The 14,303-nt window shown below is 38.1% G+C and overlaps 1 protein-coding gene across 3 annotated transcripts in view; it reads right to left on the reverse strand.

Annotated features, from left to right (window-relative positions):
- The window catches only part of LARP4B (La ribonucleoprotein domain family member 4B), a 49,423-nt gene that overhangs the window by 10,602 nt on the left and 24,518 nt on the right, over nt 1-14,303 (reverse strand). For 2 of the 3 annotated variants that reach the window (XM_026035666.1, XM_026035668.1), the window contains 11 exons: nt 12,622-12,769; nt 12,248-12,409; nt 10,384-10,465; nt 9,316-9,452; nt 8,652-8,755; nt 6,756-6,866; nt 6,184-6,237; nt 5,631-5,840; nt 2,986-3,092; nt 2,227-2,481; nt 787-832 (listed from right to left, as the gene is read on the reverse strand). In XM_026035666.1, the coding sequence (XP_025891451.1) occupies nt 787-832; nt 2,227-2,481; nt 2,986-3,092; nt 5,631-5,840; nt 6,184-6,237; nt 6,756-6,866; nt 8,652-8,755; nt 9,316-9,452; nt 10,384-10,465; nt 12,248-12,409; nt 12,622-12,769 (1,416 nt within the window). The remainder of the gene's footprint in view (nt 1-786; nt 833-2,226; nt 2,482-2,985; nt 3,093-5,630; nt 5,841-6,183; nt 6,238-6,755; nt 6,867-8,651; nt 8,756-9,315; nt 9,453-10,383; nt 10,466-12,247; nt 12,410-12,621; nt 12,770-14,303) is intronic. The other variant, XM_026035667.1, reaches the window with a different exon arrangement.

Below are 14,303 nucleotides of genomic sequence, written 5' to 3' on the forward strand. Positions count from 1 at the left end.
ACCTCAAGTTCTACTAGATAATATTTATCTCTATAATACCCACTCTCAAATCCCAACTTCTCCCCAATATTCTGTCTGCTTAGGTAGTTAGCTTTAACTCAAACTTATCAATACCGTAATAGTAATACAGCCTTAGTATATCCACTCTTACATGGTGGTATTAAATATCTTCAATGCTCTTTATATGTAGTACATACTATCCCCTAAACTACCCTTAAATGAAAAAGGGCATTGTAATTCCCAGGGCCAAAGGGAGTGGGAAGATAACCTTCTCATCCTTCTTCCAGGGAGCAAAGGAGAGATCTTTCTCCTCAGATTTGAGGGTCTGGGCAGGGAGATGATCTAGAAAGGTATCTGGTTTTAGAAATGAAACTGATCACTTAATGAGTAACTACACTGTTAAATCATCAACCGACACATGGATCTATAAAATATTTGTCAACATCTGTATCCGTGATTATCTCGAGTGCAAGGTGTTGAACATCAGCTGAGTTGGCTCTCCATGGGCATAAGCAAACAAAATAACACTAACTAGGAAGATGGAGACTCTTTGCCATTATAAAAGAGCAATTTTAACTTTTTTTCCCCCAATTTCTTAATCAATGGACAATCTTCTCCAATATCCAAATGTAATAAACTCATGAGAAATTAGTGAGCTGCTATCTCTAGTCAACTATTATTGTTGATTGTGCAATAGCTTATCTCATCTGCTATTCCACACAGTATCCATGCTACTGCCTTGTTATCCTGTTTTAATTACAGTTGAGCAAGATCATGAACACTCACTGTAAACTTGTCCTCCCTTTTCTTTCGGTAGCCATATGAGTTTTTTCTAGAGGAAAGAAAATACAATTATTAGGACTTTGCCTATTCATTCATCTTCATTCTAGACAGGCTATAAGGGAGCGTTTTAGGAAAAGATACCTAGCAAGTCTTCATTAAAATAAAGGTACCAATACAACACAAATCAGCATTAGACACATTGGTTACTAATTATTTCTGTGTTCAAAGTACATTCCAATGTCAATTATAAAAGGCTTGGTCAAGGCTTTCAATATCCAAAGAAAAGTTTGGTATCAAAAAGAATACAAAACAAATGTCACTTTTAAAATACCGTTACTTTAGTATTATTATTATTTTAAGTGCAGGTAAAGTCTCTCCAAAACATTTTAAATGCCTTTTTTTTTCTACTCAGTCCTCAAGTAGTAGTCAAAATTTCACAACAGCTTTAACTCAATTTCAATGCATTTCATAATGTTTTTGGTTTAACTTTTAATATTCTAGATATTATTCATTACTGAAGCACTAGAATATAAAACTTGAAGTACTGACTATTGTACATTTCTGTAATCCTATAGTTTAGTAAGTCCCTTACTTAATCGTATTTTCATCCATTAACACAACTTTGCAAATTAAAAAAGTAATACAATCTTTGCACAAAATCCCCATTTAATTTTGCAAAGATATGATACATGTTTAATACAGGATCATCTGAGAGAAAAAAAAAGACTAATCGGCCAATTTGCCAATTCAGTAATTTATTCTCAAAATGTAATTTAGGGACAAAAACAATCTCCATTAAACATGAATCCACACAATACTTTCTCTAAAATACTTCACAGAACTGAACTGTATTTCTAAACTTATCCACTCAATTCTCAAATTAAAAATGGTTCTGCCAATTTTCAGCTCCCTAGATTTTTAACTGCATAATAGGTTTTCTTAGTTTCAAATAATCTGTTTTATCTCCTACATAAATCCACTGTCTTTGAGTTACACGTGTCTAATTTGTGCAAAATTCCTTTTTTTTCCCTTGACATAATTAAAAATGTGCACTGACGGTAGAGATTCAGGTACATAGTCTACACTGCTGAACAATGGAATGAAACTGCATTGTTAAAGATATGCAGAAACTTTCTTGACCTACTGTGGAAAGTACAGAGGAGACACTATTATTATTACATTATGGCTGCAGACTGTTCATCAGTTACCATTACTGGTTTTAACTTGGTACCAAAGTACGTAGCTCCACTGAGTTGTGGTTCTAAATGTAGAATTCAGATTTAAATTTCTCAAGTACTTTCCAACAGGATTTTAGCTTTGAGGAGACAGCCTCAGTTTAAGCTAGCAGTGAGGACAATTCTCATGCCACTCCTTTCTTTTCCCAAAAGTAAGGAGAACCAAAGCTACTAGTTTCCTTAGAGAAGAGCTGAAGAGTACACTCACCTTCCTCTACCTAATCCTGGAGAGGAGTCAACACTGGTCTGCTCCATGCGTCCCGTTCCTACTTCCCTCTTGGTGTAGCTCGTGGTCGCACTCTGCATCCGTGTCCTGTTTTGGCCCGGCTGCCGCGTCTGTGGACTCCTGACGCCATTGATTAAACGATCAGCAGAAAAGTTGAATATTGTAGGACTGTCTAGAAGCCCAGGTCCCCTTTCTGCACTGGGTATTGTGTGTCGTATATGGGACTTGCTAGGATTCCTACAAATTCAAAAGTCATTTCAAGATACACACTATGAGAGATCTTCTGAAGCCTTAATCTACGAACAAAACTCAGAAGCAGCAAACTGCTCAGCCTTCCGTTGTGTATTTTGTTTGTATGAATTGTATAGGCTCATTTTAACAGGGCATATGTATAACCTTTCCAATGTCTATCTTAAACTATGGCTTAACTAAACTACTTGAACCTCAAAATGTTAGAGACCTGTTGAACACTCATCATCATTCAGACTATTTTATCTGAACACCCTAAAACATGGAAGGTAAAGTTCTTGGCTCTCAGACAGTCCACGTGCAACTACAAACACTGTATTCACTAATAATTAATAGCACTATTTGACCTTTGGCCTCACTTAACCTTGCACCACATTCAATTTAACAAGCATTTTCAAGTCAGCTGGCATTAAGATAGACAGATTAAACCCACATGCCAGAAAATTCAGGAGTGGATATGGGTGTATATTGTTAAAAGATGGTTGCACTTGCCTGTTCCTGGGAGGGTATTGTCTGAGTGTAGTCAATGGAGAAGCAGCAGGCTTGAAGGTTGGAGATGTGAACCCATTGATAAATCCAGTATTTGGAAATGGTGTTACCTAAAGAATGTATTGCATGCTCTTAAGTACAAAGAAATTGTGTTCACAAGTGCAAAGCTGAACACTCACACCAGTATTCTCCTTACCGAATCTAAAACAGATTAGCGACTATAAAACAGATTAGAGAGCTAGCTAGTCTTTTCTATCCATCCTAAATGGATAGAATCCAATTAAAGTTTATATGATATTCAAGAATAAACCTTGATATGCCAATTCTTTCTACAGTTAAATGAGAAAACCTAAATCTCCTAAAACAATTGACAAAATCTGCTTCCTATTAGTTATCTTTAAGCTTCTCTAAATTCTTGCAAAAGTTAAAGCATATTCGTAGCTAATGATCAAAATTTTAAACTAACATTGCCATCCCAAATCACTCAGACTAATGCAATATATATAAAACAGCAAATGCTATCACAATCAGAGGCTAGAAATCTGGACTCTAAAATAAGCAATTAACATTTTAACATAGGTATTTTAGGGATCAAGTTCTGCAAAATCTAGTTCTGAAGTGCTTTCTGCCTCTCCAAATAGATCTCAAATGCTGTAAAATTAAGCCAAAGGTAGTAAGCAGCTCCTGAATTTGAATAATGAATATGACAATACATATAATAAAGGAATATAAGCTTAACACATTGCTTAAAGGGACATTATGAACACTCAGTCCTCAAAAGTAGAAAAGAAATTCCTTTTTCTAGCAATTCCAAGAGCATTCTTTAATTTGCTTTTTCTGGAAAAGCCATCCACCTCATCAGAATAATACCCATTCTCACAAGCACAAACCAGATTAAGACACTTAAGTTTGTCACTTTGTGAAAAAGCAGATAAACCTAAAGTTGAGTGCACAATGCCATATTCTCATATTCATATTGTTTCAGAACAAAAATTTTGTACTAACACAACTGTATATTATTTGCTTTCAAAATAAAGATGAGACAAAGTGTTGCTAACATTTATGCCAAAGCTTAAGAAAGAAACACTTGCTGCTAAGCTTGCATGCAAGTCTCTACAAACAAACTGCAACCCTGTCTGATGAGAATTACTCCAGAATTCCTGTTCCTCCCGGTCTCCTTCCTCCAAGTAATTCCTATTCAAATAGAGCTTTCCTAATAAAAGGTTCAAGAAACATCACACTACATCCATGCACCCAGAATACAGCCAAGTGCTGCAGCCAACCAACGACAATAGGCTGCGACACAGTGGGAGGCAAAGCTCTGCCAGCTCGTTTTCTGGTTTTACTAAGAAAGGTATGAGATCTGCAACGCTGACCAACTTGCAATGCCTTCCTCTGAAGGCCAGGAGCAACAAGCTCTTTGGAGCAGAAAACAGTCCAGGATGACAAAATGCAGATACTAATTGTGCTAATTTACATCTTCTACAGCAGAGCTATCCAGCTACTTCACATCTCGCTGCCTTTTTATCAAAACTGTGCCCGACTCGGTCGCAGCTTATACAGAGGAGGAACCAGAGCCATTTTAGCTGCTGTCGGCAAGGGGGCGGCGTGGAGGGGCCGGCGTTGAGCACGCTCCCTCGTCCCTGCCAAAGGTTTCCCCTGCTGGGGACCTGGCTGCCTTCCCCGTGTGAAGTGTTCAACATACCAACTATTTAATTAGCTTGCTCTTCAGTACACAGGAAGTTTGCTCAAGGACACTTTAATCCTCTGCCAAAAAACCTCTAAAAAGCTTTTAATTTTGAGCGCTCCTACCCTAGTTTCTTCTACCCGCAAAGATGCATTTCTGAAGGTAAAGAACGGGGTTCACATGGAAAAACGTTAATCTCAGCCATTACAGAGAACTAGTCTCCTGTTTTTGTAGAGTGACAAACGAAGAGTAGAAGGGGATAATTTTGATTCAGCCATTATCATGAAGTACTGCAGGATGCAGCGGATGGGATTGTGTCTCCAGCTACGACAAGACAGTATAAAAGGACTCAACGCTACCATCTTAGTGGTCTAGCTAAGGCTTAACAGAGCCTTTTAGTCCTTCTTTTTTTAATTTTCTTAAAAATAAATATTTAAGTATTTGAAGTATTTAGTTTTAATTACTGAATAAGGAACTGAAAGATGTGACTTTTCTACAGATAATATTTCAGAACACACCAAATGGGGTAAACTAGCATGTTAAGTTAGAGCTTATTTTCTTGCTGGAAGAATAAGATGGGAAGTTATTCACATTTATCTGATTCAGTTTAAGTGCTATGAAAACTGATTATCTTGCATTCATGTATATATTCTGAAGATTTAATCTTTTTTTTTTGACTATTATCAAAGTCATAACTAATCTTTAGCAAGAGCAACTAGGCAAGTCCTGCCTTGAAAATCAAGAAGAAAAATAAGAAAAATCTTATTCTAATTGGAGACCAGATGCTATTTTCCAATAATTGTCTGTTCAACTGGAGGAATTTTGGAGAACTGCTTTTTAAGAAGAATCAATATTGTGACCTGCCTCTTTGGGACACAGATATCTCTTACCTTATGCCCAAAGGCTTCACACCAAAACTACCTTAGAGAGCAACGCAAAGTTTCACAACCAAGACACTTACCAAGGAAGGGTCAAGGTAGCTGTGTGCAGCTGACCAGGTCTGAGGGGCAATTAAGCTGTACAATGGAAACTGCTGTTGGGGGCTGTATACTGGAGGTAAGTAAAAAGACGTTGTGTAACGCTGTTGCGTGTAGAGGTTCATATCCAGAGGTCTATACCCATTCTTTGGCAAAAATGTGTTTATAGCTATTGCCTTTGCTTTTATCCTCGCCTGCAAGAGAGATTAGATTATTTACTAGAGCAGCTTTGCAAATTAAACCAGCACGGTTCAAACTGGCAGCTCTCAACCTTGCACTGGACACTTGTTGGCCACTGTGACCTCCCTCAAGGAAGGCAGGAGCAGCTGAACCCTTCCCACCTGGCCCACTGCCGGGAGGCATATGTTGCTGCCAGAAAGGAGGGAAACAAGGGAAGCTGAACAGCATGTGCTACATTTCAAAACCCAGACCCAGGTCAAGTGGCTGGACCACCTTAATTTACAAAACAAAACTAGCAAGCCCCAGAAAATGCCAAAATATATACACACTCCCTCAAAAAAACAAAGCTCTATTTACCTTAATCGGTTTCCCTTGGAAAGTTTTCACTTCTTCTCTAAGGTATCTGTAAGCCTTTAAAAGAAGTTATTGTAAAATTTGTCAAATATATTTTTAACAAAATAACTGAAGTTTTAACAGGCTAAGCCTAAAAATAATTCTCAAAGTGTCTGCTAATGTTATGCTGATAAACAACTCATTTAATCTGTATTTGGTGAGATTTATATTCAGCAGCGCTTTAGTGGCATGTTTAGTGGCAGTAGTAGTCTCATTAAAACAAAAATTTAATTTTTATGATTGAAGCATATTTCAATTTGTCATCTTAAAGACAAATATTTTTGATACAAATATTTTTGATTATAGCCTTGGCCAGGAAACCAGGATATACAAACAAGGTAAAGCCTTCACAGGGTCACCTTTAGTAATAACCATGAATTAATATTAGCAAAGGACAGTATGGATTTTAGATTTTTGTTGTTTTTAGCTTGCATTATTATAAGTATGTAAGGATTATCTCCCAGGCAATCTTGCGTCAGTTCACATTACTTCCTTTTTACTTTCTAAACAAATTTTTAAAAAAATATAGCAATTACCTGCTGTGCATCAGCTTCTGACTCAAATGTGATGAACCAGTTGTCATTATAAGCAAACTCACAGTTGATAAACTTAGGCAAATTATCTCCTTTGAAGAGTGCTTCTACCTCCTAAGGAAAAGGGTTTTGACGGGGAAGGAGAAAAAAGGGGAAGGAGAAAAACAGGAGGAGAGAAAAAAAAGCATCAATTTAAAATGTGTACTCATTGAACTCCAGGTAGGAAAGATTAAAAGTGCCTTCCAGCTTACAAAACTGGGGCACTGAGAGCTTTTCAGAATACTCGCAGTAACGTTTGTTCACAAGCTCCCTGTTAGTTAAAAAGGAAGAACAGGCCTATCTAGGCCATACAGCAAGTAGAGGCTGCTTACTCCTTTTAGAATAAGGGGGCTGAAAGCTTTTTAAGCCACAGAGAGATACTAAAATTCAGTATAAAGTGCAGAAATCCACCAAAAAAGGAGTTTCATCTTCCCTATCACCACCGCATTAGGCCACTTCTCGCTCTCCTCTCTCCTTTTGCAAGGCTGCCTCCATTCATGAGGTGATACAAATTAGGAAATTAATTCAGGAAAAGCTCTATTTCTTCCCTCTCTCCAGTCACTTTTGGCTAAGGGCCACAAAAAAACTCTGCACTAGTTTAATGGAGTGGATAGGAGCTCCCTGCTCTTCTGGCAGAAGTTTGGAGATGCACTTCAGGTCAAGTGGTCACAGATTCAAATATTTAAAAGACGGGTTTATGTTACCCCCTAAACAAAGCCAGCACTACAGCAGAACAAACATCTCTTAGGTTTGTGCTAGTTAACTTGCATAATACAATTTTTTGTTAAAAGTTGACATGAGCAGCCCCAAAAAGCAACACAACCTGTGAGGCCTTGCGCTATGTTTGAACATGGCTGCTTAAACAACACCTGACCATGTTAAGATAACAAGGGCAGTCTGTCAGTTAAATCCAGGTTTTTCATTCTGTCAAGTTTAGACATCTCACTTAAGATCACGTTTTGAAAGTGAAGACTCATCAGAAATTTTGTTTTTGCTTTTAAACATTTAAGAGAGATTACCTGGTGTTAACATAGCCAGCCCGACAAATGGGTGACAGCAAGGAAAAGCAACCTATGCTATTAAAGACTGGGCAGTCTTTGAAAAGCTACATTTCATTCAGAACGTTCAAAAAAAAAAAACTGATATGTCAAGTACATTGCTTAGAAATATCTAGTGCCTTTTCTCCTCCAATTCCTCTTTCACGCACTGCAAACTGAAGTTCTACTTCAGCAATACCTTTTGCTTTTGTATGAAGACCAGCAAAAGGAGCAACTCTTTCAGATTTTTTTTTTCTTACAAAACTACATAAAAGAAAAATATCTATCCAGCCTCAAGTATTTCTACATTTCCTGCCTTTTCAAGAGGATTTAACCTATGGCCCAGTCATTTTTCTTTCTGGTCTTCGTGTTGCTCAGTGGCACACTGAGCACCTCCCGCGGGCAAGCTCTCCACCCCTGTGCTCCTTCCACAAGGCAGTGCAGACCTTATTGACTCATTCTTACACCTTCATCCCCAGAATTATGGGATATTTGCAGTGCCTCAAGTTCTTTACCCTGAGAAGCTTCCAGCTGCAGCAATGGCTTTTTCCATTCCAGGTGAGGGACATTTATCTTCATTCACTATTTAACCAAGGAGCTAAGAGCTAAGTGCATGGAGATAAACCAGATTCTAAGAAATTACTTAGAGTATCTTTAACCAAATACTGCCATGTCAACTTTTCAGCCCTTTGTACAACTACAGATTTTACTGAAGTTTTCCTGCAAGCAGCATGCTTCTACCCGATACATTCATTATCCAAGCAGACATTATTAGTCAAAACGTAGAGGAAAAATGTTCTTTACTGAACTATTCAATACTTACTTCAATGGGGGTAGATTCAGGTACTTCACGTAAAATCACAATACAGCGATTCTGATTTGGCCTAACTTTTTCTCCCTTCTCATCCACTTGGACTAAAGGCAATGCTAAACGGAGAAAAGACAAAAGTTTTAACTATCAGTAATTGCAACACCTTGGCACACTAAATACTGCTGTGGGAAGTTTCACACTTCAAAGTTGCTTGTGCTAAACTATGGAACTTGTGCTTCAAATAGGAAACTAACCAAATGTGTCCCTTGACCTGTACACTCTTTCCCGATTTTCCAGCCTAGAAAAATCCCATTTCCTTATCTTTTATGTTTAAGTGATATACTGAGTCACATTCTTTCTTGATTCTAATCTTACTGGTAAGGTCCAACAGCCTTCTGGAGAATTTAACCTCAAATTAATCTGGTTTACACAAAATATAACTCAACATTGCAGAAGTGAAGCGGTTTTTATGAAAAAATATGTGAAGATGTGAACAAGAAGAAAACTACAGTCCTGTAACTGTGATGATCTAAGCTAGAAGCTGCTTTCACTATTTCATGTTTTAAAGAATGAAGATGGCATTTTCAGCAGAACACAGAAAAAAAAAAGAAAATTCTGACTTAACAGTGCAATGGCAGTAACCAAAATTCTGTTTAAACACAGGATCTTTACTTACATCTCAGCACTTCAACAATCAAATCCATATCAGTACTGAGTTTCTTGACATGATCAAGGTTTGCTACTGTCATTATTGGCACATACTGATCACTGTCCATCTGTGATATAAGGTACATGTCACTGGCAAGGTTTTCTCTGTTGGGAGACAAAAATGGGATGACGACATAGACCTGGGGTTATTAAAGACTGTGAAAAGCCAAGACAAAAATTCAATATTGTGTAGCACAGAAATTCCTACAGTAAAGTTTACGTTTTGTGTTTTCACCAATTCCCCAGTCCCATTCACTTAAATCCACCCGTTTCACTTCCTAGAAATCACAGAAGAAACTATTTGCTCCCCCTGTCCCCATGAAACATGAGTTGGCATCTGCCTCTTAAGGCAGCACACTATCCTCACAAACACACAGTACTGGTAACACCTCATTTCAAAGGACCATTGATTGCAACTGGTGATGCAGGAGGATAAGGACAAGGAATTGTTCAGTTACTAAGTTTAGGTACTTTAGATTTTTTTTTTTTTTTTTAAAAGACAAATAAATGAAGATAAGGACACAGATTTCTCTGATAGGCTTTCCTCATTCTATACTGGAACATGCACTACTCAGAAACCTTCTTTATTGTTTTCCTGATCCCTTAGAGATCTACAGATGCGTTTACAAAAATCCTTTTGTATATAAAAATTCTTGTCTGTTTCAATGCAAATTTAGAAAGATTATCTCGAAACAAGATTTTCAAGTAATCTGAGAAAATAAGTTTTAATTTGCAAAAAAACCCCAGCAACAGTCATCTGCAGTTATAGATCAGGTCAATTTTAACCATTCTCACTGCAAAATATTGTGTTGGTTTATATTTTAGGCCGAAAGTTTCAAATGAGCTACAGGTGGTACACAGATGCCAGGTTCTGGAATCTGTGTGCCACTTGCCCAGAATTTCATCCTTCACATTCACTCACTTTTAAAGGACTTTTACAAAAGTTTTAAAGGACTTCTGTAAAAAGTATTAACATTTACCTAGTTATCCCAGCTAGCTACATTTTATTCTATTCATTATGTGCTGCGTTACATACCTAGATAAGCAGAATTCCAGTGTTTTTTTAAGCAATTCCCGCAGATCTTCCTGACCTTCTGGCTGCAACTGTTCAGTTCCACCTGTTTAATAAAAAAGCTTAAGTTTGAAATTTGGCCTTGCTATATTACATATTAGATACTTTCATCAAGCTATCGTATCTATTATCAGCTATACATTTAGTAACTAGCTTTCCAATTTAGTAAGTGTCCATCATGTTGAGCTGAGTACTTACCAAATTGCCAAAGGAACACTTATTTATGACAGAAAAGTTTAAGAAAAAAAATGTCTTGAGCCACTTCTAAACTTTTAGACAATATATAAACAAACAGATGAAGCAACTTAAGGGCAATTATAAACATGCCCTAACACGTATATGAAAAGTTTTAGGTAAGTTTCAACAAGCTTACTAACAGTAAGTTACTTGACTAATAGTATCTTGCATTAAAAGGAAGAGAAAAACAAAAAACACAGAAACCACACACCTCCTTGAGTTCTCCTCATGTGAAGATTTCAGGATTTCTACATGGAAAACCCTAACTACACTGGAGCTAAACTAAATCAAACTGGGGCTATATTACAGCAAGACTGTAGTGAAAGCTCCTTATGGCATCAGCTGAAGAGCTCTTCAAAGATCATAAATTTAGTGTTGCTTTTAGAGATTTATAAAATGTTTTGTAATATGTTGCATATAACAAAGTGATTTTACACCAATTATTTATTAGAATCTTCCTTCCTTTACTTCTTCAGTGACTTCTATCCTTTTCTTCAGGCTTCCTCATCTTTTTTTCTTCCTAAAGCAATTTCTAATCTCCTCCCAGTTTTGTCCTTCATTGTTTTTATTCTGAAGTAGATGATGCTAACACCTGAGAAACAAATATATGTATATTGACTCTTTTCCCCTCATCGTAATTTTTCTCCTCCAAACCTGAGTTTCCTGACAGTACGAGAATGATAGGCAGACTTGGAGGCACTACTTGTGTCACTGTTTACCCCATGAAATGCATCCAAAGTGCTGTTCAGCTGCTGTTTTGGCTAACCATTCTGGTCAAGTAAAGGGTAAACTAAGAGGTTACCCTAAACCTCAGAGGTTACACTAAACCTCAGAATGTTATTCTCTTTTAGAGTGCTAGGCACAATTAATGCTATTTACTATTTGCCAGTTAGTTATTACTTACTACTCCCCAAGAATACTTGCATTGAAGTGTCCAAAGGGACACTGAGTTTTGAACAAAAGGAAGATGAGGCTACAACCATGTCTGATTTTTGTTCAGTTTAACATTCGTACTCGTTGGGAATCATGCTTGCCATTTTAAATGTATGTTATAATGAACTATGCACCATCAGACCCCCTCCCTCATCATGAGCTTCAACAGGAGTGCCCAGCATGTTCCCCTCCGCTTCCCATTCCCCTTCTCCATTCCAACAGTTCTCCTGACACGGGCGTCTTGGAGACTTGCCCATTTCAGCCATCACACATAACCATGGCCTAATCTCCATGTCAGTTTTCAGAACTTTCTTAGAATATGCCATCTGAAACAGACTGCAATAACTAACAATTATGCTGAAAATTTCATGAAAGCTCATTTAAAAAACGTAAAGAGTTTATACTACTTGGCTGCTTCTTTTGGCATTTTAAATGCTTAACTGATTTTTAAAATATTATTACATTAATGCTGCTGAGAGAAAAGGTAGATGAATCTCATCTCCACGTATGACCAAGCTAGAAACATCCAGCTTTGATATGCAGGTAAGTAAACAAAGATACGCACTCTTACACACTTGTACTGAGAAAAGCAAAGCAATGGATGTCCATTTCTTTATGTTTTTGAAGGAAGCCCAAAGGAAAACCAGCTCTTTCTTACCTGTCTGGGTGGTGTCATGCATAGATTCATACTCGGAAGGATCGAGAGCCAAAGGGTTCATATCTGGCTGCTCGGGCACCGGCAGAGCTGGCGGGGGCTCCTGCAGCTCTGTCAGCACCGCGTTCTGCTGCTTCTTGTCACCATCGCCACTGGCATCCAGCCCTGCAGCAAAGATGACAGCGGACACAGACATTCACAACATGACCCTTCCAGCCATCCTAACACATGCAGTTAAAACTACACCTGAAGAACATAAACAACTAAACATTTCTTAAGCATTTGACCTAGTTTTTAAGCAGGAAATCAAAACTGAGAAAGTTCTGCACTGACTTTTACCTTTTGCCTGAGCGACAGCTCGAAATAATTATTCATACCTTCTTTACAGGAATCTGGAGGTTGGTCAGGTATTTCTTCCCACGTTTTGCTCACACTGCCATCAGTGGCACCACCTGCTTCCAAGTGTAACATATGATTTCCCCAGACCTTTGCATTAGGATTTAGTTCAGAAACCTTGGTTGACTCCTACAAAAAAGATTTTTGTTTTTATTATGTATTTTGCGTATATGTGTATATATGTACATAGTTTCAAATAACAGCACCAGGTGTACAATGCAAGATGGTACAGGCAAGCCTCATCACATCTGAATGTATTGGCTGAATCCAACAGCAACTTCAGAGTAACTCAACTGTGCAGCACAGAACATTTCCCTAATGAAGAACTCCCAGAAAAAGCTGGCAAAGAAGCTCAAACTGTGACAAACACTCCATGCTCAACTCTTAACAGACTGAATCGGTCTGTACTCGCCAGAGACTTTAGGCAGATACAGAATATAGATGTTAATTCACTATTGATAACATTATTGTATCTATTCATGTGAAAGAACACAAAAGCAATTTTCTGGATGCACAAAAGCATACGGAAGTTTTAACAAAGGATTATGAGAAGACTGAAAGCAATGAAAGGTGATGTAACTTTAAGAGAGGAACAAAGCATTAAAAACAAATTCAGGTTTTCCTTCAGGTCAGGTTTTCCTTAAGCAAGGCCAAAAAGGAATGAACTACTACTAGTTCTGAAGTCATCTTAACCTATTTCCATTATCTTGGATTAGAAATTTTTACATTAAATGGTTACATATAACTATTACATAGGTCATATTTGCGTTTCAGGGATTGCTTGACACTACCAACACCTGTATTGCTTCCAATGAGCACGGGACAGTTTCGTCTTGTTTCACTACCGATTGAACAAAATGCATCAAGTTATTCCATGCCCATACTAGGTTGATGTATTTTAATATAAGGATACTGAGAAAGAACATTGACTGGTCCTACACACTGCTTAAAACTAAGGTTTGGTTTTCAAGCATCAGTATCCTAAGAACAGTACTGAGAAGATAAGTATTTCAATGTTCCATGAAACTTGGATTATTCCAAAATATTTGCACTTGGATACTGACATTATTCTAGAGCAGGAAAAAAAGCAAATTCTGAAGTTAAAAAGAGGTAAAGAATCCCAGCTTAAACACATCCAAATGATGGAGGAAAGACCAGCATGTTTGATAGCTACTTGAAAGACTCTGGCAACGACAGCACCTGTCACGGCTTTCCATTTGCATCTCAAGAAGTTCCTCTGGGATAAAGGCTCCACCTTGGAGGTCCCGCAGGACAACGGGGCCAGGCAGCTGCTGTGGGGCTGGAGGCACCGGCGGCAGGAGCCGCTCGCAGGCCGTGCTCTGGGGCCAGCCCAGCGAGCAGCCACTGGCGACATGGGTCGCTGCCCACACAGCCTTGTCACGTCCCTGCCCCTCCTGAGGCCTTGCTTTTCTGCAGCCCCTCACAAGCAGCTCTCCAAAAGAAGCAGGAGGCACCAAACTCCTACCGAGCAAGAACTTAACATGTCCGAAATTCCACAAAATTCTCCCTAGACAAAGGTATGAGATGTACCCTCAATGAAGAGCCAACGGACAGCTTCCCCATCACATAACAAAATGTGTCTCAAGTTCCTAGAGATTTCCTAGAAGTTAGAACCAGACAAGTCAAAATTCTTATTTTGACA

This window comes from Nothoprocta perdicaria, unplaced genomic scaffold (genome assembly GCF_003342845.1).
Source record: "Nothoprocta perdicaria isolate Ctin4 unplaced genomic scaffold, notPer1 scaffold_164, whole genome shotgun sequence".
Taxonomy (NCBI): domain Eukaryota; kingdom Metazoa; phylum Chordata; class Aves; order Tinamiformes; family Tinamidae; genus Nothoprocta; species Nothoprocta perdicaria.